The sequence below is a fragment of the Megalopta genalis genome, chromosome 5 (assembly GCF_051020955.1).
Source record: "Megalopta genalis isolate 19385.01 chromosome 5, iyMegGena1_principal, whole genome shotgun sequence".
Taxonomy (NCBI): domain Eukaryota; kingdom Metazoa; phylum Arthropoda; class Insecta; order Hymenoptera; family Halictidae; genus Megalopta; species Megalopta genalis.
In genome coordinates this window covers 31,612,003-31,634,483 of record NC_135017.1, presented here as the reverse complement: position 1 = coordinate 31,634,483, position 22,481 = coordinate 31,612,003, and the positions used below count along the sequence as shown (strand labels likewise).

The 22,481-nt window shown below is 31.9% G+C and overlaps 1 protein-coding gene across 9 annotated transcripts in view; it reads right to left on the bottom strand.

Moving 5' to 3' along the window:
* Positions 1-22,481, bottom strand: part of LOC117227927 (neural-cadherin) — a 716,163-nt gene that overhangs the window by 499,372 nt on the left and 194,310 nt on the right. For all 9 annotated transcript variants that reach the window (XM_033483477.2, XM_076522349.1, XM_033483481.2 and 6 more), the window contains 2 exons: positions 15,523-15,705; positions 1,457-1,646 (listed from right to left, as the gene is read on the bottom strand). In XM_033483477.2, the coding sequence (XP_033339368.1) occupies positions 1,457-1,646; positions 15,523-15,705 (373 nt within the window). The remainder of the gene's footprint in view (positions 1-1,456; positions 1,647-15,522; positions 15,706-22,481) is intronic.

Below are 22,481 nucleotides of genomic sequence, written 5' to 3'. Positions count from 1 at the left end.
CGTAGTTCTCAGTAACTTACATGCATGCTTAAAATTGTATCGAAATCGATTGGCAGTACGAGTTACAACAAATTATAGATGGCAAAAAACGCAGTTTTATCATGATTTTGACCAAAAACTGGAAGAAATCAGTTAACTGATTTTGATCAAATTTTCAGCACGCATATCTAGGCCGAGATCTACGAAAAGCATTTTTAAAATTTTTGTTATAGGCTCAGATAAGAATGTTAAAAAACGAGAGCTTGTTATTTCTTTTTTGTCATCCCAAGTAATAGCAAAATTAAAAAAGAAAGGCATTTTAATCATCATCTAGTAGACTGGTCCCTCTATCATCTAAACAAAATTCAAGTTACTTAGTCGAGTTTTAAAGAAGTTATTGCGTTTTAAGAGATGTACGCTCAATTTTGCGAGTAATAGTATGTAAGAAAGGTAAACGAGTAGGAAGGAGATAATTCGAGACGCATGGCGACGTTCGACTGTTTATAATCTTATAAACGTGGGTCTGAATGGGTCCTGAGTCCGCCCGGTTAAGGGAGAACACCATCTTAATGGTTAAAAAAGAATCAATTTCTTTCTGTTTTCTTAAAGTTTCAAATGCGTAGAATGTTATCAAAGTTTAAAAAATCTTACTTTATCAAACAGAAAAGATATCTTAAAATATCTTTTACGTTTTTCTGAAAACTACATTTCTCAGCCTGGCCGTTACGAAATCTCTGAAACCATACATTCGATTTACTTCAAATTTCCTGGAGATATTCTGCATAAAGTAATCTGCAATGTGTGTGTAACGTACGTTCTCTTTGATATATATCAATTATTTAATTCTTTATAAAAATTCAAAGTTGGTATTTAGGAATCAAACCACACACACACACACACAAACACACACACACACACACACACACACAGCTGTTTTTTCTTCAAAATGTTTCCTTTTCTATGATTATTGAAACTTTTCCGAATACGGGAATATACATAATATAAATAATATATATAACAGCATATATACATAATATAAATAACAGCAGTTTGACGGTGTATTGCTACATTGAGTGAGTTAGAATCATAGCGGCGTAAGTGACATTTTCGAAAATTATTACTTATGTCCTAAAATAAGTAATAATTTTCGAAAATGTCACTTACGCCACTATGATTCTAACCCACTCAATGTAGCAGTCCACCGTCAAACTGCTGCCATTTCGACAAAATGAAGCTCTTTCACAGTGTCGTTGTATTGCTGTCTTATTGTTATATTATTTTGGGGATCTGTTGGCTTTTCCGAACAAAGTAGCTGAATTTACCAGCGAAACTTGTTCAAGGAAACAGCCACGATACGCGCTCCAGTTAAAGTTTTTACTGATTATTACAAAAGATTTCAAGGTTGAATAAAAGCAACATAGTCCTGAGATCAGACTGCACAGCGGCATTATCAAGTCGAACAATCGAAATTACTTACCTGAATTTGGCTGTCCATTGCTGTTGGGTCGCGCCGATGCTGCACCATCCCTGGCCTCCACTTCCAACGCGTAGGCACCTTGTGTCTCACGATCGAACACTACTTTGGTGTAGATGTCGCCGGATTCCTCGTCGATCTCGAAGTAGTTCAATCCCTCGTTTCGGTTGCTGTCCACGACGTAATAGGTCACCTGAGACAGAAATCAACGCATCGAATGTCATTTATTTCGATCGATTTAACAAAAACTTCGACATTGTTTATAGATCGTTGTATGGCTGTTACGTGCGAAGAATTTTCTTCTAGTTTATTTCTATAAAAGTCTGTCTAATCTCTCTCGCGAGGCCAACCATCCCAGGCAAAAACCAGACCTACATATTTATACAGGATATCCCAAAAGTTACTTAACCTTTTAGGCACGACGCGTCACTATAGTGGCTTGCTCTAGTAGCTCACTCGCTCATCGTTTGAACCAAATAATCGTCTTCATATGCATTGTTTCACACTTCTTTTGTCTTCACATCGATTTACAACAGTCAACAGGATGTCCCAAAAATGTCTCGCAATCCGGAAATGGCGGGTTCCTCGGATCATTTGAAGCAACTTCTTCCTTTACAAGAATTTTTTCCGAGGCTCCGTTAACGAGTTATTAACGAAAAACAGTGACCAATAAGAATCGAGTACGGCTGACGCGAGGCGGCCCAGCCAACCAGCGCGCGAAGCCCAGTTCCGCTCATTGGCTCGATCGCCTCGCGCCAGCTGAGCTCGCCTCTCATTGGTCACTGTTTTTCGTTAATAACTCGTTAACGGGGCCTCGGAGAAAATTTTTGTAAAGGAAAAAGTTGCCTCAGATGGCCTGTATATACAGACAGAATATACAGTATCAGACTCTGTACAGTACATATCAGACTCTGCCGTCCAGAGAAATAGCCTCGCGCAGAATTCAGTCGTACTAAAAGGTTAAGATCAGGAAATGAGGGGTTCCTGAAGATATTTGAAATAAGTTTTTCCTTAGCGCAAATGCAATCCACAGTTTTGTTTACGAGTTATTAACGAAAAACAGTGACCAATGAGAGGCGAGATCAGCTGGTGCGAGGCGCCAGAACCGATAAGCGGAACTGGTCTTCGCCTGTTATAATATATGTACAGTGGGTGTAGAAAGTATTCGTACACATTTTAAAACGTAATAACTTGATTACAATTGGGCAAAGCAGTCTAAATTTTGGGGGGGATGTCAGAGTGATCAGTTTGCCAAACAAGGGCTAAAAAATTATTTTCAAAAAATACAATTTGTTGGCATAATAAAAGAATGAAAAAACTCTGTTTCTTCAACTTTTTTACCTAAGCCTGTAACAAAAATTTAAAAAATGCATTTTGTAGATCTCGATAACAATGCATTCGGAAAATTTTATCAAAATCGGTCGATGTATGGTCAAGCTACAGTAACTGGTGGTGTAAAAATTACTTGCTTTTGGTTGAAATTCGTGAAAAACTGCGATTTTCGCGATCTTTAATTGCTTACAACCCATATCAAGGTTAACCGATTTCGATGAAATTTTCAACATGCATATAAGTCACCGAAATCTATAAAATGCATTTTTAAAATTTTCGTTATAGCTCAGATAAAAAAGTTAGTAAAACGTCATTTTTTAATTCTTTTATCATGTCACCAAATTGCAATTTTTTAAAATAATTTTTGAATCATTGTCTAGTAAACTAATCTTTCTATCATTCCAAAAAAGAAATTGAGATCGCGTGATCCAATTATAAAAAACTGTATATATTATACATTTCAGTCTTATTTTTACTTGCAGAACACGCGCACACACACACGCACGCCCACACACACAGGGTGCGCCGCATTTTTCCGTCCATACTTCGTGGGTGCGTTCTAAAAGTAAAAATAAGACTGAAATGTTATATAACGGAAAATCCATAAATGCTTTGTACAGAAGTTATGTCAAAAATAAGAAATATGAAAGATATGATAAGGATAATGTGCAAGAAGCGAATTAATTACAAAAATCAACATCGTCTGCGAAGAGATTAGACAAAATCACAAGCAACGGAAATCAATAATAAATTCAATAACTCGTCGATGTCGAATTTGTGCTAACAAAAGCGAGCGTGACTTTTAAATGGAGATATACAGTCATCACGCGACAAGAAAGCACCATTGTTCCCTTTTTATAGCTGCCGCACTGCCGCAGCTATCGATCGCTATTGGTCGATAACGGTGACGAGGATCGACATCGGTCAATAGCGACCAATAGTTGCGACAGTGGGGCAGCTGGTAAAAGGGAACAAAGGTGTCTTCTTGTCGCGTGGGGACTATAGATATATTTAACAGCGTTTAAATCATATTTTGTATTTTTGTCACAAATTGTTAAGAATGTATTTATGAACTTTTTATTATATTCACTTTAATCTTATTTTTACTTGTAGAGCACACTGCTGAACTATGTACGGAAAAATGCGGAACAGTCTGTATATATGTGTATATGCATGTATATATCTATATATATATATTATTTTATATATATTTATATATATATATTATATTATTTATATATATTTATATATATATTATATTATTTATATATATATATATATATATATATATATATAGTATAGTATAAAATAATAATAATATATAGTACTTATATAGTACTTATATATATATATATTGTTAACTATATTCACCTTGCAATCACAATCACTCAAATCCGACGAATTAGTTAAGGAATTGATCTTCATTTTCATATGTAACAACGTCTAACAACAATAGAGCACTCATCTCCACTCGTACTGTACCCCAATATGAAACAGGGAATTCTTTAAACGAAATGAGACATACAAGTAGTTAAATTTATTCCTTAGATTTGCAGTTTTCTAGTTTAGAATTTAGTTCTGATCTACTAGCAATGGAATGTCAATGTCGTCAAGTCAGCACCATACCAGAAATAAAGATAGATCTGTCTCACGCGTCACTATGATCCACTATTTATGATTTTCCTCTTTATAGTTATGAAAAATCATCTTCCTTTTCACCTACTGGAAGTCGAATGTTCTGTATATACTCAAATCTTTCCTCATTTATAAATAATTTTAAACAAATTTGAAGTCAATCGTACATTTTGTTATAGTACAGTGTCCCTATTATTTATTCAATAATTTAATAAATATTAACTAAGAATGTAGCTACTCGAGTTGTACACGTTCCATCTACGAATCTTTAAAACTTTAATTTGCGTCATTTTTTTCTTTACAAAAAGGTGAGCAATTTTTATATGAAGTAGTTTCTTTCAATGATTATCAAGACGTGTCATAAGATATGTTTCCTATTCCTAACTTTAGAGGCCATTTTTGTTTCTGTTAAATATTTGCTCGTAATTCATTTACATATGCGCCAAACATTAGAACTGACAACTTTGGATAGATCGATAACTTTTTTGTCAATGATACTTAATTTGAAATCAGTCGGTCGAGTAGATCTTGTTCAATTGTGGTAATAATGACGAATATGTCGAAGAAAATACTATTATAATAGCACTCTATTTTCATGTGAGCAAAACGTATTCGCGGAGAAACCAATCACTGTACGTACATTGTTGTTTACATTTTTTAATTTTCCATCAACCGTTGGAAATCCGTTGGAAAATGATCGGCAGAGCGTGTACGTATTTTATGCATGATGTGAAGAGAGTGCTCCAAATGTATATTGCTAGTTGCCATGAACATCTCATGAAGTAAAGAGGTCCGTTATTTTCTGCTTATTGATTTTATGTCTGCAGTTTTACGTGTTATGTTATGTTAAAACCATTCACAAAATCTCTGTTTTTATTCGAGAAATTTTATCAACCACTTACATGTCACTAGACGTTTCCTATTTCTATCAAATTTGTCACACGTAATAATGTAGTTCAGGGCTCGGAATTAACCAGCACGCAACATTCAGCTCGCGAGGATTACGCCTCCGGACTCCCGTCGCGCGTCTCGCTCCCCGTGGTCGCCAGTTTTGGCTCGAAGCACCTCAGGCACATGTATCTGTTGCTTTATATGCGTGTGTGTAGTATTTAGGTGATTATCAGGGAGCGAGACGCGCGCGACGGAACTCAGGAGGCGTAGTCCTCGTGATCCTCATGATCCTCATGCCGGTTAATTCCGAGCCCTGAATGTACTTTGTATTTGTTTGCATTTCTTCATTTAGTTTTACCAGTATTTCTTTGCTCCAGCAAATCTAAACAATTTGCGTGGTAGCATATTCTTTTTAAAGATGAACGTACTTTTTCCATCTAAATTACACCGTTATTACAGTTACGAGCATGGCGATGTTGTAATAACGGTGAATAAATATATGTTGACACAAAGAGCCATTCATATTCAGCCGCATCCTATTATTTACAATGAGACTGCAGGACGTTTTAAATTACACTAGAGGCGAGGTTCGCGCTATTAAATTTAATTACCGCATTTTGCGGTATAACGGTATTACACGTCGCAAGGAAGTTATACGATATTTCCATCGCAGCCGTGTTATTGACAAATACAATTTCAGCCCTGTGAAATTGACAAAGTTTTCGTCGATACAATGTATCCTTCTATTCACAGTTATGATACTTATTTGGAGACACCCCGTAATGCCCTGTTACCATTCGTATCCGTTGTTTCCAATTACGAATTTTAGCATAAACTAGAACGATTAATGTGTGTCGAGTTATAGAATTTTTTAAACGACTGTTCGTTGAAACGTATCGATTAGTAAAATCATCTACCCCAATTTACTCACACTAACGCGCTATTTGCATTTTACATGGGACATTCAACGTCAACTGATCGTACGTTACGACAACGTGTATTTGAATTTGTATAAATTGATATAGGATTTTGGAACACGGTTTACTAATTCAAAATTAATGTTCCTTCATAGCTGTTGAAATTTTTTCAGTTCTTGGTGTAAATGTTCAGGAGCAACGTTTCGTCGTATTACAAATATCGACACGAGGCAAAAGATTTCTGTACGCGAAATTTTGAAGTTCTATTTTCAAAAAAAACGCGACACGAAGCAGCGTAACCTATAAATTGTAATGAGGTATTTTGAATTATTACGAGTTGTTATGAGAGGTTATTTATTGAGGTAACAAATTTTTATTGTTCGAAATAACCTTAAACTGCAGACCCTTTACGGTCTGTCTATTTTGCTATATCGAGTCGAGTAAACAATAATTCTGTAACAAATACCTATTTACACAAATTTCAGGGTCACAGAAACATTAATTTTTTTTTATAGTAGGTGTAGAATAATATGTGCCATGTCAATATCGGTGTTGCTTCCAAACAGTTGGGAATGGTTAACCCTTATCGAGCGTCGGATATTCAGGTCTAGTGTATAATGTCACGTGGGACGCAAGTTACCCTATAGGAGGATAGGAAATTCTTATAATTTTTTTTTCTTCACTTTATTTCAAACTTAATCTTATGAAGTAGATTATTCGTATAATAATATATTTATAGTAAATTATAATAAATATTATATAATATTTAATATAATAATATAATTATATATATATAATATATTATAATATATAATTATAATATATTAATATATTATTATATATTATATATATAATAATATATAATAATATTATATAATAAATATTTAATATATTTATAGTAAAAATAATGTCAATTTTACAGAAAGGAGTTATAGTTTCTTTTCGGCAATACCGTCCACTGCGTTCGTAATTATTTCTTGGACCAATTTCGGCATCCGTTTTATTAGTTTGTCTATTATTTTTGTTTCTATTTGGTTCCATGTATTTTTCACTATGTTCCACATATCGGAAACGAAGGGAGAAAACACATCGGGAATCGATGCGTGTCTTACCGAGCGAGAAGTATGAAATGAACTCAGCATACGTTTTCGATGAAAAGAATGCAATAAATGGGAAAACTAATTGTACAAGTGACAAACACTTATACTCCTACTTTCGACAATATGATGCCATTAAACTCGGCAGACATTACCTGAATATTGAATGAAAACCTAAAATTTATATTAAATAAGAAGGTGTCCTAAGTGTATGTCCGATAAGGTTTAATATACGTGGCAAATCATTGCTGTGTATACTTGAATGTCTAGTGCCAGTAGAAATCTACAATTGTGTAGTAATAAAATAAAATTGTTCCTACTTCAAAAAGTATTCCATTCATTATTATTAAGAGAAATCATGCTCCTCCGTGTTTTTTTGCAAAGAATTACTTTTTTAAATTCAATTTTTATTTGATTGTGTATTACATGAAATATCATAATCAAAGTGCTGAAATAAATTTGAAAAAAAAACAACTTTTTGTTTGTTATTTTTTATAAAAATATTGCACCTGTTATTAGTGTTCCATGTTTCGGCACCAATTCCATATTGAGCGCACATGACCCATTTTTTGAACTGACTTTAATATTGACAATCGTTTAGAAATTAGAAATTTATAATTGTTACAAGTTGAATCGCAAATATGCAACTTATACTTATACTTATCGATATCGTTTGTAATAATGTCATGCGGCGAATAAAATAGTATTCCAAGAAAGACTTTCATCTAGAATATTCGCGATTACATTGCTGCCGAAATTCATTTCCAGCAATAGTCAAGTAACAAACGCGGCAAAAATATTGATTTTTCGGGGCTGGAAATGTGTCAACTGGAGTATGTGTCAACTCTACCATATCTGTTGTCAGAAACTGAATGTAATCGTAAATTTTAATCAAAATATTTAGCATTGACATAATCGATTCCCAAAAATGATTTGTGAATATTTCGGAAAGTAATGCCAAGCGACATTAATAACTACAAAACAAATAGATTTTATAAAACCATTTATCATATTTTCATCTGTACTAAAAACCTACTTTTCACCAAAATAGAAATGTTGAAGGCAGGAGTTTACGCTAATATTTTCTGCAGTTGTAATATTCATTTTTCACTAAAATAATAATTATGAACTCTTTTCTGTCCTCTATTCTTTTTTCCTTTATATTATTTTATTATTTTATTTTCTCTCCCGTTATATTTCAATCAAAATATGCAGAACACGTTTTTAGACTTTGAAACATTCGTTTCAAGAATAACCAGAGCACAGTAATTAATTTTTTGTTCCATTTCCTCTCCTTTCTTGGTTGTACGCATTCGCGACTGTTCTTTTTTTGTTGTTGTTGTTAGCGTCGAGCAAACAGTTTCAACGGAAAATCACGCTTTATTACGAAAGTAAGATCCATAAAACTTTGACTCGTTTCTTATCATTTTTACGGTATAATTTTTATGGTGTCAAGTGCATTTAATTACTATCATCTAACATGTATATATAAATTTATTCAAATCCAGTCCATTCCCTAAGGTTAATAATATAACAAGACTCAATACAGCATGAGCCATTTAATATAGTCACCTTAATTTTTCTTGCAAACTACACGTTACATAAAAAAACTGTCCCCGACGAAAATTCTTATAAAGGGGATCATACACTGCAACAGTTAATTTTTTCCTATTTTCTTGTTTCATCAAAAAATGAGGATCACCTTGAGTGTTCTTAACAATTATGTACAACATTTAATCATGCCATTCGAAAGTCTATTAACCCCTTGCACTACGATTTCTTTCGCAGTTACGTTAACTTACGTTTACTTCTTTCTCATAAATAAATACGTACACGATAAAGATAATTTATTTTTTTGTACGACAATTTTTATTTCGAAGCACTCGAGTGACGCTAAAAATTGCTACACTATTTTTGAAAAAATTTTCTCGTTATTAGATTTGTCTGTATTCGATAAATTGTCAAATAATAGAAGTCTTCTATTGTATAAGCGTACACGTTCAATTTCATATGCAGTAAATAAAAACAATCATACCAAATGGAAATACTATAGGTTGAAACAAATTCCTTCATTTTAGAGTTAAAATAGTCTCGAGGGCAATGGGCACTTGTATTAATAGATGAAATGTATATTTGATACTATCATTACTATTATTTCTGGGGATTGTAAATAAGCCCACCATAAAATAATACTTTTCTACCAAAAGTCATACGCACGCCCACATTTTCGAAGATAATGATCAGAGAGTGATTTTTACTTATTTGTAAATTTTTACCTTTTACAAACAATCAAGAAGAAAAGAATTACCAAGATCCACTGAAATTATTCAAGATATTTCCATTTATTCGACACCTGAATAAGAAATTTCAAACGATTTATGATCCTGATCAAAATATTGGGTTGGCAACTAAGTATTATAATTGCCGATTTCAGTTATAGATGTCTCTCACTCCCATTTTTATGATATCCGTAAATGTTATATTATAAAATTATTATTATTATTATTATTATTATGTTATTTTTTATTATCCGTGAATGTTAGCAACTGGACAAATTGAATACAGCGGTCAAGGAAAAGCGACCAGAATTGATCAATCGTAAAGATGTCATTTTCCACCAGGACAATGCTAGGCCGCACACGTCTTTGTCCACTCGGCAAAAATTGATGGATATTGGTTGGGAATTGATGTTACACCCACCATATAGCCCTGATCTCGCACCATCGGATTACCACTTATTTCGATCCCTGGACAGCTCCCTTCGTGGTAAAACTTTTAATGATGATGATGCTGTAAAATTTCACTTAATTCAGTTTTTGGCCGAAAAGGATCAGACTTTCTACGAGCGTGGAATTTTCAAGTTACCAGAGAGATGGCAAAAGGTCATTGAACAAAATGGAAAATACATTGCAGATTAAACTTCATTCCAAGTAAAAAAATTTTTTATTTCATTGAACACAGCTCTATGATCGAAAGGAAACGTTTGCAGGAAAGGTATCAAAAATGATTTCATCACCAGTTGAATACAACAGTAATAAATTGTATGATTACACAGTAGCGGATATATATTTAAGACCATTTGAAAAACGGTATAACTTTTTTTAAAACCGTACTAAATGATTTGAATTTTTTTTAAATTATAGGGGGTCACTTTACAAGACAATGTCTCTAATACTTTTTTAAAATTGTGCTATTACTTGGAATTAGAAAAAAAGTAACAAACTCATGTTTTTCAATTTTCTGACCTGACTCTATAACAAAAATAAAAAAAAGCATTTTGTAGATCTCGGTAAGTTACATGTATGCTGAAAATTTCATCGATATCGGTTGACTTTGACAGGAGCTGTAAGAAATTAAAGAACGCAAAAACCGCAGTTTTGTTCCGAATTTTGACACTTTCAACCAATAAGTGTGAGAAATCTGCAATTTTTTAAATATTTTGACGCTTGTAACTTGAGTTTGCATCAACCGATTTGTATGAAATTTTTAGCATGCATATAATTTACCAAGATCTACAAAATGCATTTCTTAAAGGCTCAGATAAAAAAGTTGAAAAATATAAGTTTTTTAATTTTTTTGTCATTCCAAGCAATCACAAAATTTAGAAAAAGTATTTGAGTTATTGTCTAGTAGATCATCTATCATCTAAAAATATTCAAGTCGTTTAGTCCAGTTTTAAGGAAGTTATACCGTTTAAATATATGTATATAAAAGAAATAGTCAAATTACAAAAGTTAATCATTTGCGATTCCGCACAGTGTTGATCGTAAGTCTACTAATGACACACAGCAGTAAAAAAAGAAATATATCAAACATAATACCGGATAATGCAGTTTCAAGACTTGCGGGCAGACACATCATTTCGGAAGTTCTTCTTACGGATAATAAAACAAAATCACAAAAACCACAAAAATCACAAAAATCACGGTATTAAATTATTAAGGTGAGAAACTAGTATTTTTTAATTGGTATTTATGTAATTCCATTAATTAAATGCATCTATGACAAACTGTAGAGTGCACAGCGAGTGAACCCGATACTAAAACTCCGCGATTACAAAATCTCTCGGGTTGTAAGACCGATTACGCTAAGCGACGGAATTGATTAGTATCGCCGTTCGTCTAATTAAAGATGAACAGCTGTTTTAATTTTGAAGAATGAATTGAAGAATGAACTGAAGCACTATAAAGCACTCAATTCGATGGTCGAAGGTTGAAAGATTATCTGAGTAGTAGACTAGCGTGGGCTGGAGTCTACTGTAGTTGACTGAAGCTGAGTTGACTGACTAACTGAATAGTAGACTAGCGTGAGCTGGAGTCTATGTTGATGAAACAGAAAAATTGCAAACATTAATTGTTACCTTGTATACTCCTCCTCATATCAAACAACTTTTGATCAAAACATTTACTATGCAAAATGTAGTTTACAAGAAAAAATTAAGTTGAAAGAGTTAAATGACTCATCCTGTATTGATTTTTAATTTGAAATTTTAAGTCCATGAGGTACTTATGGACATTGCATATTCGTAAATTCTTTTTAAATTTCGAATATAATTAGAAAAAGGACAGTCGGGAAAAATGTTTTTGCACTTTTTCTAGCGGAAACTATTTATGATCCACCGACATGAGACAATAATGGGCACATGAGAAATGCAGTGGAGATAGCAAATTGTTCGACGAGTTTTGTTTGTGTTTATGTAACGAATCAGAAAGATAGTTTGTTTCGTGTTTACTTCAATCGTCCGGAATTATTATAATTATACTAACCTGCATCTGATTTTACCGCGAAACCAACGGATATTTATTTAAACAAAAAATGTTTTGTTTAAGTTTAAGTTTTTTTAAGTTTTGCTGCTCATAGCTTTATTTCGAATAATTTTTTTCGTTATTTTTGTAAATAATTTCTAATGTTTATTACATAAATAATGTTTTTGTAAATAGTTTTGTTATTGATAAGAGAAGATTTCATAACGTTAATATTACTGGTATAATTCAGTATCTCCCTTAAGCCACAATTTTTGCACGTTTTCCTAGTGTCATTTAAAGCCTCTTGTAGATCTTTTCTCATTAATAATTTCTTAAGAGAAAATGGGTCAACATGTTGATGAGATGCCACCCCTCAGATTTTAACGGGACCTTTTTAATCACTTCCTTTTCATCTACAAGTAACAGGAGAAAAAATTTCGGTCGTATCGCAATGGCCTTGAAAAGAACGTAAAACACTGCGGAAATTTGTGTGAAAGCTACTTTTTCGTGGATTCAGACGGGTCTTTTTAATTTATCCAACTCAGGTCTGGCTCACACCTAACCCAAACACGTACTAAACCTAATTGAAACCTAATCTAAACCTAAACCGAACCTTACGGAATATCCATTTAAAAGACAGAAGAAGTTCCTTCTCCCAGATTTTAACGGGATTTTTTTAATCATTTTCTTTCGACCTTTGGGCAAAATTAAGAAATTAGAAAAAATTTCAATGGTACCTCGATGGCCTTGAAGAAATATAAAATACCGCTGGACATTTGCGAAAAATATGTATCCTCGTGAGTTTAGTTCTAGGTCCACAATTACGATATGGAAACATAGATGTGGATATGTCATTCAAATTTCCGGAATATTTATTTTAAAGACAATTAATGTATTGTAGAAGCATTTACATATTTTTTAACGAAGTCGCCAAACAAGGAGGGTTCTAAAGCAATATCGACGTTTTCTGCATATACCGAATCGCGTAAACACAGTATGCACATACATATGTATATCTCATATAGATATGCGTTTATACCCAACTAATCAATATTTTCAATCCATTTTTTCATCGCAGTCCGACCAAATTTTGTATAGTTTTCCTGTTAAGAAATAACGTATGTGCGTACATACGTCAAACGTTTATAATTGTATCTTCATTTATTTTCATTATATTGATAGTACTTCATTCCTATTTAGTAAATCATGTACGAAACCTTCAACGGGTTAAAATCTGAGGTAAAGCAGCACATCGACAAAATTCACCAAAAAATAAAATCTTGCATTTTAATTCAGTCAAAAAACAACATAATAACAGAAGACCAACGTCGCATTCAGACTTAAAAAGATTAATAGCGTTTATATTTATTATATTCTGTATCAAAGTCATCGTATATTTATATTAAAATACATATAAGTCATACGATTAGAAATCTCTGATATTATAAATATGCAATTGCTATAATATTAATTGCAAGTTTCTGTATCTCATTAATTTCATCAATATATAACATACACGAATTATTTTTATAATTACACCAATATAAAAATTGTACTACATAGAGTTGAGAGCAACGCATTTAATAATTTTGATGGTACACATATAGCCCTCACGGGACAAGAAGGCATCTTTACGTTTATATTCCCCCTCTTATTAGCTGCCCCACTGCCGCAGCTAATAAAAGGTGAATCAAGGTGCCTTCTTTTCCCGTGAGAACTACACTAGCTACTTATGTATCGAAATATTTAGCATGTAAAAATAGTGGAAATTATACAAAAATTATTATTATTATATTTTTATTATTGACATTATTAAAATTCTTATTAATCACATATTAAGACATGTACGAAGCTAAGAATTAATTTGAAAGTTTTAAAAGGTACCATTTTATTCAGAAATTATACAATATAAAGAAAAGTATGTAATTAAAAATGTGCACAAACGGTTGATGAATAATTATGTTATTTTCATTTAAAAGCATTTTTGACACACTTTGGACACGGTTTCGAGATTCAACGATATAAGGATTTCACGACTACATGGCAGACAATCGATATTGTAGTTGGACAGGTTTGGTGATTAAAATTCAATCTCTCTGTTCTGCATTTTCCCGAGCTTCAACGGAGTGTCTCTCGTAAGTGGAATGACTAATTTATTGTCCTTACTATTAATGCTAAAAGAAATAACTAGCAAACATCTACGCATCAATAGGATGTGTATCTAGTAACAATTAGAATAAAATCCCCACTAGATCATCATTATTTTACAAAAAATATGTGTGTGTTTAACCGCTTGCTCTGTAACAACGAATCAGACTCGTGATGATGATGATTTCATACATGATCTACGAAATATGAACGCTATCATTTTCTACTAAATCGAAACAAAATTTGATTCTTCTGTTATCAAAATCTAGAATTAAAATTAAATTTCTATTAGAGAAGTTCCATTAGGGAAATTATTAAGAACGAAGAATGCTGATCAACATAGCTGTGAAAGAAATGGTAGCGCAAGCGGTTATATTGTTAGAATGACAAAAAATCGATAATAAATCAGTTGATTTGGAAAATAAGCTTTTGTTTTAGATATGCCATATTGATCGCGTGATCAGTTTGTAAAATTTCTTGTTGTGAAAATATTGTTCATCTTTTGTATGCTAGTGATTCTTGTTTTCAACTACAGTAAATCCTTCCTAAAAATATTACAGCTCGGAATCGAAAAATGGATAATTGAGGCAATACAGACACGATTCTTCGAGCCTCCCAGCTCGCCTTTATAGTTGTCGACATCTTGTGAAAGAGAAAGAGAGAGAGAGAACGAAAATCGGGACAGTCGGCAAACTTAAAAGTCAACTGCCAGTATATCGGTGTACATTAATACAAATACATAATAATGCTAGAATAAAAACGATGCCTTAACTTTTTTATTTCTAATTTTTTGTACATGAAATCTTTTTTAACATATTGTTCAAATTCTTCCAATTAAAATGAGATCAAATACCACATGCTTTAGATCATATTTATTAAATTACATATTGTGATTGATTTTATTTTACATAATCAGAAATATCTGTCTAATCTATATTATGTTTGGTCTCATTTTAATCAGAAAACTATCAGCAGTATGTTAAAAAAAAATTTCGTTTTAAAATGTCAAAATTAAAAAAGTTATATTATTGTATTATGAGTTGTCATTTCAGGGATTCTAATCAAAGGTGCCCCGTCGCGTACCGCATCATACGTCTGACAGATTCTGTCGAACTTTAGCATAGGCGTACGAATAACGCACATAGGCACATGAGTACCACAGGGACAATCAAAGCAAGGATTACTAGGGAGAATTTACTGTACATCGTTGCGTAAAAATTGTAGAGAAACATTGTGTAAACTATTGTAATTTATGGTCTTAGCGTAGTAGTAGTAATCGCACAGATACTTGTAATCGCACTTACCTTGTTGTTCGGGTGAGTGCCATCTTTGTCAGTAGCCTGAACTTGTGTAACTTTAGTACCGATTGGTTCGCCTTCAAGTACGGTTTCTTGCTCGCGTTCGGTGAACAGAGGTATTTCGTCGTTAACGTCCTCCAGGACGATGTAGATGGTTGCTTCAGAAGCGAGTTGTTGGGCGCCATTGTTCTGGAAAACGAGATGTGCGTTTACCACCCGATTAAATTACAATCTGCAGAACTAGATAGAAACACACATTTATCGCGGAAACTATTATTTGGCGGAACATTTTCAAATGTTCAGTTCGTTGTTTTTGATTTTCCGAAATGATGACTCGTGTTTACTGCAGCTGAATAAACGACAGCCGCGGTTAATCCAAATAACTCTACTATTACACGCCACAAGAATACCTCAAACTATGAATTTCAATGGATAATTGATGTAACAAGAAGTAGCTAAAGAACAAGAATTGAGGTAACGAGGAATATCGAATACTGCAAGCTTTAAAATTTAACTGCTTAATAATAAAAAATAAATTCATAAAATAAAAAAAATTAATAAATAAAATAATTAATTAATATTAATTTATTTAAATCCTTTTCTTTTATTATCAATTTAATATTTTGTTGCGAATAGATTTAATTCCTTTTTTGTCAATAAATTTGTCATTGTTGATCTTTCTGTTACAGTTATTTCACTATTCGTGCCCATTTTTGAATGTCCTATTGGAGTTTTCGTACTCAAGATCATGTGAAAGCCGTGGTAAATCATAGTCTCTTCGCTTTCACTAAGGAATGGAATTAATAGAAATTTTATTAAGTTGGAGATTTAATAAAACAAAAAAACTGAGCTCTCAAATATTCATTCATATCTTTCGCTTACATTTTCATTATTCTCATATCTTTCAAAGAATTTCGTGATGCTTGCAATAATAAGGTAACTTTTACTTTCTTTCAGTGAGTATGTAAATTTCAGTAAGTTCGTAATTGATAATACCAATAGATGTAATTCATTCTTGACGCCGTTAAATTTTTGTAACAGTTTTTGTCTATTCTATTATCTCGTCTGTCATGACTTTAATATAAGGCTACGTTTCACCGTTTCTTTTAATTGTTTTATTTATACATCTAGAATGGTCTTACGGATTATAGGATTATCCTATGAGCACAATGCTTATAAAAAAAAGGAAAATTATTTCGCTGACGGGGATATAAAATAATCTGAAGTAATTGTTCTTTTCTACAGCTGTATATATAGGGTGTCTCGCGAAAAGTGTTGTCTCCGTTAGCATTAACAATTTGTATGGTTCGAAGGGCATATGTTGTGGCGGAACTAATATTTTAGAGAGGTCATATTTTTTTCGAAATTTCGAGATTATCCATGTTTTTTTTTTAAGAGAATTACGTATTTCTGTCATTAAATCATCATAATTAAGATCAAGACGAATTCAATAATCCGTAAGACCACAATTTAGTAATGGGCACGTCTATTATATAATAGAGAGATAAACAATACAAAATTCATTGACAGAAAAATATTAAATTCATAAGAAAAGAATAAGATTTAATCAAATCTGTTTTAAATCATTTTTTTTTCATTTTATTTATTCATTTATTACATGTCATTAGTTTCTTATCTTCCATTGCAATAACATGCAATGTTGCAGGATGCAATAAAAAAAGATACACTTATATGCAAATCAACATCGAAAAGAATGAGCCTGACAAAAGCTACTTTTTGCATTGTATTAGTCTCCTGATACCAGTCAAATTCCATGTAAAACATTTCTTGTAACATCAATATTATAGATCTCCAGGGAGCAATGTTTAGGTGGACTGTTTAATCGGAATAATTTTCCATCATTTTATCATTTAGCGCATTGAAAATAATTTATTGTTCTGTAATAATGACGTTCAAGGTAGATATACCGTGCTCTTCAACCGGACATGTACTTGAAGTGACGAGAAATTCGTCGAAGCAACTTGAAATGGAGGGTATATTGTTCGTTGCAAGAAATATTAATGCAGAAGTGGAGAAAATTATGCATCATCGTAGGACAGTGATGTTTACTACCTCGAAAGTATAAGATACGGGCTAGAATATAAATAATACCGCGATTCATAAGCGGATTTTCAAGTTGCTACCTTCCCAGTTTCTAAAAGGATTAAAGAAGGTCGGTTATTTAATCGGGGAACAGCCACACAAAAATTTCCTGGGAAATATACCCGCCGTGAAATTCCTTAGCCGTATCCAATGTTACATTATTCGTACTTTGGAAAATAAGAAAACCCCTATTAATTCTGCTTTTATGCAATTGAAATTCTATTTTAGTAACTGTTTCTAATATCTTTGAACTTGCTGTATACAAATAGATTTATCGAACTCGAAAACTAGATATATAAATTATCATCTCACGAATTACTTACATTAATCTATACAGGGTGTCCGTTAGTAAGTGCCTTTTACAATAACTAGGATTGATTTTACGTTAAAATCGTCGAATGTATTTTTTATGATTTTTTATGTAGAATACGTTAATGCAAGACAACCAATGTTTTTACTAAATTTTCAAGATCATTGGAGTATTGGAATTAGTTTACAACATATGTTCCTTTCCTCCTTCAACTCCTAAACATTGGTGGAGTCACGTTGAAAACTATATTTTCACAGCAATAGCAATTGTTTCCAAGAAAACTACATCAATATTTAGCGATCGAAGGAAGAAATTTTGAACGCATTTTGTAAACTCAACGTTAGCTCATCATTATTTGAGCCGTTTATTTTGAAAGTGGCATAAGTCACTTTGTTTTTAAATCGATATATTTAAGGGTTTGCGTTTTAACACGTTTAAAAATATGGATGCTAACTTTCGAGAAGATTTACTTGTATTTGTTATCTCAGGATACTGATATTTTTCTCAGTATAAATAATTTCGTATAAACATTAAAAAATCACCATTTTTCATTACGATAAAGTGACTTATGCCACTTTCAAAATAAACGGCTCATTTGTTTCATTCACCAGTTAGCTATGTTTGACGAGTATACTCGTCATGGAGAACTGGCAGAATTTTGTGTCATGACGAGTATACTCGTCGTGCGTAAAAAGTAGTGACCATTAGCTATTTAAATTGTAATTTTAGTGAAAACAAAAACATATTCTCAAATTTCAAGATGTTTGGAATATTTTGAGGGCGACCCTACGCGGAGGTGTTTACATTGTTATAAAAATAAGATTAGAAAAGAATCACGATATTGATGTTTGACGTGCAAAATGTCTTTATGTATCGTTCCTTGCTTTGCTGAATACTACTTTACAGCAACAATTTGAATTTTTAACTTTTATAAGTATTTCATTTTTTCTGCATTTTTCGATTATTATGTATATAGTGTATGTTAATATTAAGTGAATAAGTAAATATTGATAATAAAATTATTAATTTTATGAAATAGAGCTTTTTTGATCTAATATTTTAACAGCGACACTTACTCTGTATTTGACGAGTATGCTCGACTTTGAAAGTTGCTTCAAAGTCACTTATAAGTAGTATTTCGAATTCGCTTCTTATGCTATTTCATTGTAACGAAACAAAAACACAGCATTCCAATAAAAAAAGTTAAAATAATGTTCTAATGACCTTGGAAAGTTTAGTAACGAATTTGTTGTCTTGCGTCAACATATTCTACGTAAAAAGCCACAAAAAAAGACATGTGACGATTTTTTCACAAAGTCAACCGTTTATCAGTTATTGAAAACTGCATTTGCTGATGGACACCCTGTACATGTACTACCATGTAGTTAATCATGCATTCTTTGTTAACCGTAAAATTTTGAACGTAATCCAAACTCTTGTAATCTCTTCAAAAGTTTAAAGTGGCGGCCATATATATACTTAAGACTGCTTGAAGAACGGTATAACATCTTTAAAACTGGACTAAATGACCTATTAACCTATTAGATGAATTAACCTATTAGATAACGACTAAAATACTTTTTTTTCAAATTTTGCTATTACTTGGCGTGACAAGAAAAATAAGAAGCTCTTGTAACTTTCTTATTCAAATCTATAACGAAAATTTAAAAAATGCGCTTTGTAGATCTCTATAACTTAAAGATATGCTGATAATTGCATCAAAATCGGATGACCTTGATATGAGCTGTAAACAATTAAATATCGCACTTTTGTTTTTATTTTCACACGTTCTACTAATAACTGTCAGAATCCTGCAGTTTTTTGAACCTTTAAATCGATTTCGAAAAAATTTTCAGCATGTATATAAAGTACAGAGATCTATGAAACGCATTTTTTTAAATTTTGGTTGAAGTCCCGGATAAAAAAGTTGAAAAATACGAGTTTTTTAATTTATTTTTTATTCCAAGTAATAATAAAATTTTTAAAAAAAGTATTTTAGTCATTGTCTAATAACCTAGTCCTTCCGTCATCCAAAAAAAGTTGAAGTCATTTAGTTGAGTTTTAAAAAAGTTACACCGTTTTCCAAGTGGTCTATATATGGCCGCCACTGTATGTAGGGTGATCTGTCCAGTGAATAAACACAGATTACAATCGTACGTAGAACTCATTCATACTGCAATACGTGTATTGTGATATTTGTATGACGGATGCTGATGTTACATCGTTCACTATGGAAACGTTCGAACAACAATTTCTGTATCGCTTTACTGATTTCGCGAACCTCACGAAATTCGGTCGCTTCGGTACTTTACAAGTAAAATTGGTACACAAAACATTGATACAAATGTACTTGTAAACGCGTATTGTAGATAGTATATTATTGAGCATTCAGACAACGAGAGTTTGTTGAACAAGATGGGCATTTTTGATAAAGAAAAATGTAGCAATACATGAACCGTTTATTTTGAAAGTGGCCTAAGTCCATTTATACTTAAATTGAGATATTTAAGGGTTTGTGTTTCAATGCAATTAAAAATATACGTACAGGATACTAATGGGTCATACTGCTTAAGTGTATCTAAAGGAGTTAAATTTATAGTTCCTATCAAAATAATGGCAATTATTAAGTAAATAATATGCGTTTTCTTACCAAAAATGGAGTTAGGCCACTTTCAAAATTAACAACCAGATTCGTTATAAAATTTGAAGGAGCCCAAGTCCATTCAACATAATTTAAGATGCTTCAAATTGAAAAAAAAACAATACTCAATTTATTTTATATATCTTTACAACACTTCAAGAACATAATTTGTGCGATTCAAAATATTTTTTAACTACATAAATTACAAAACAATTTACTGCCCATCTACATTTTGTTTTGGAAAACTTTTAAAGGTACAATATTTCTGGTTTGAGTACAATATCTTTTTCTTGAATTCCGTTTAATCTTTCGCACTTTTTGGATGTATGTTTCATCAATCTTTTCTCCATTGTTATCTGTATCTTCATCCCCTGACCATGAATATTGTTCTATAATTCTCTTTCTTTTTCGATTTTCCTTGAAATCATTAGATACTAGTTCTTCTTCACTATCTGAACTAAAAGGTCTTGTCGTTGCGTTCTTATAACTCTAAAATTTAATATTAAATTTTAAGTTTTATATTTATATTTAATTGTAAGTATGAATATTGTGTAAATTTTTTTTAACTGCACTAATTAAACGTACTGGTTATTGTCCAAAAACTGAGGTTAACTTGTTAAATACTAATTAATTAAAATTATTAGTATTTTTAAATTATTAATTATTAGTATTTAAATTATTCGGACATTATCAATAATAAATATCTCAATTTAAGTATAAATGGACTTAGGCCACTTTCAAAATAAATGGCTCAATTATTGAACTAACTCTAAAAACTAATGTGTCCAATATTATCGTATTTACTCTGGATATAAGTAACCTCGAATACTTTATTGATAGGTAACTTTAAGTTGTACATATAACTACGGGCAACCGGAAATAAGTGACAAATGGACTGAGGCCACTTTCAAAATAAACGGCTCACATATATTCTAAAGTAGTTAAAAAATGTGTCGCTGTCAGCTAGAATTTCTTCAAATAATACATGAAAAAATCCCTTTTCATGGCTGACTTCGTTCATAGGATGAATGTAATGTTTTTTGTTTTATTTTTTATTGCGTCTTTTACGTAAAATCCAAATAGTTAATATTTGAAATTCATCTATTTTTTACGAAAAATACTTGGTCTTTTATGGGTGATACGTAAATATATAGGGCGGTCAGTAACTAATGGTACAACCTGGAGGATGGTGATTTTACAAACAAAGTAAAACAAAGATGAAGAATAATATTTCTTTATTTAATATTTCGTTTTCGAAAACAATTAATTTGAAAAATAATACTATTGATTAGGATTATATTGATACGTCCGACTATGACATACCAATTCTATTTCTTGTAGTTACGCGAACACGTTGCATTTTTCAATTCCGTATACTCTAAAGCGCAGCTTTCAATGAAAAAACGTTACTTTTTCTTTTTGACTTGTTCTTGCATGTTGAATGTCGCCTTTTTAGGTTGTACCATCAGTTATTGTTCATCCTATATATTTAATTCAGGAACACATGCTGAAACACCGTTGCTTTCAAACACCGTTTGAAACGAGAAAACTTTTTAAAAACATGACTAAATGACTTGTACATCTTTGAGATGTTAGGGGAATTAGGTTATTAGATAATGTCTAGAATATCTTTCTTAAAAATTGTAATTGTTTGAAGTAACAACAAAGATTTTAATCGGTTTGTTTGTTATGAGTTACAAATAATTAAACATTGTGAAAATCGTAGCTTTTTCACGATTTTCGTCTCTTTCAACCGATAACTACAAGACATCCGAAAGTTTTTACATCTTTAAATGGCTGTAACTTAACTGTGTGTTACCTGATTTCGATGAAATTTGCAGCTTCAATATAATATCATCGTAAAAAGGATTCATACACTGAATTTCAGATTTTCGTCAAATCGTCAATATT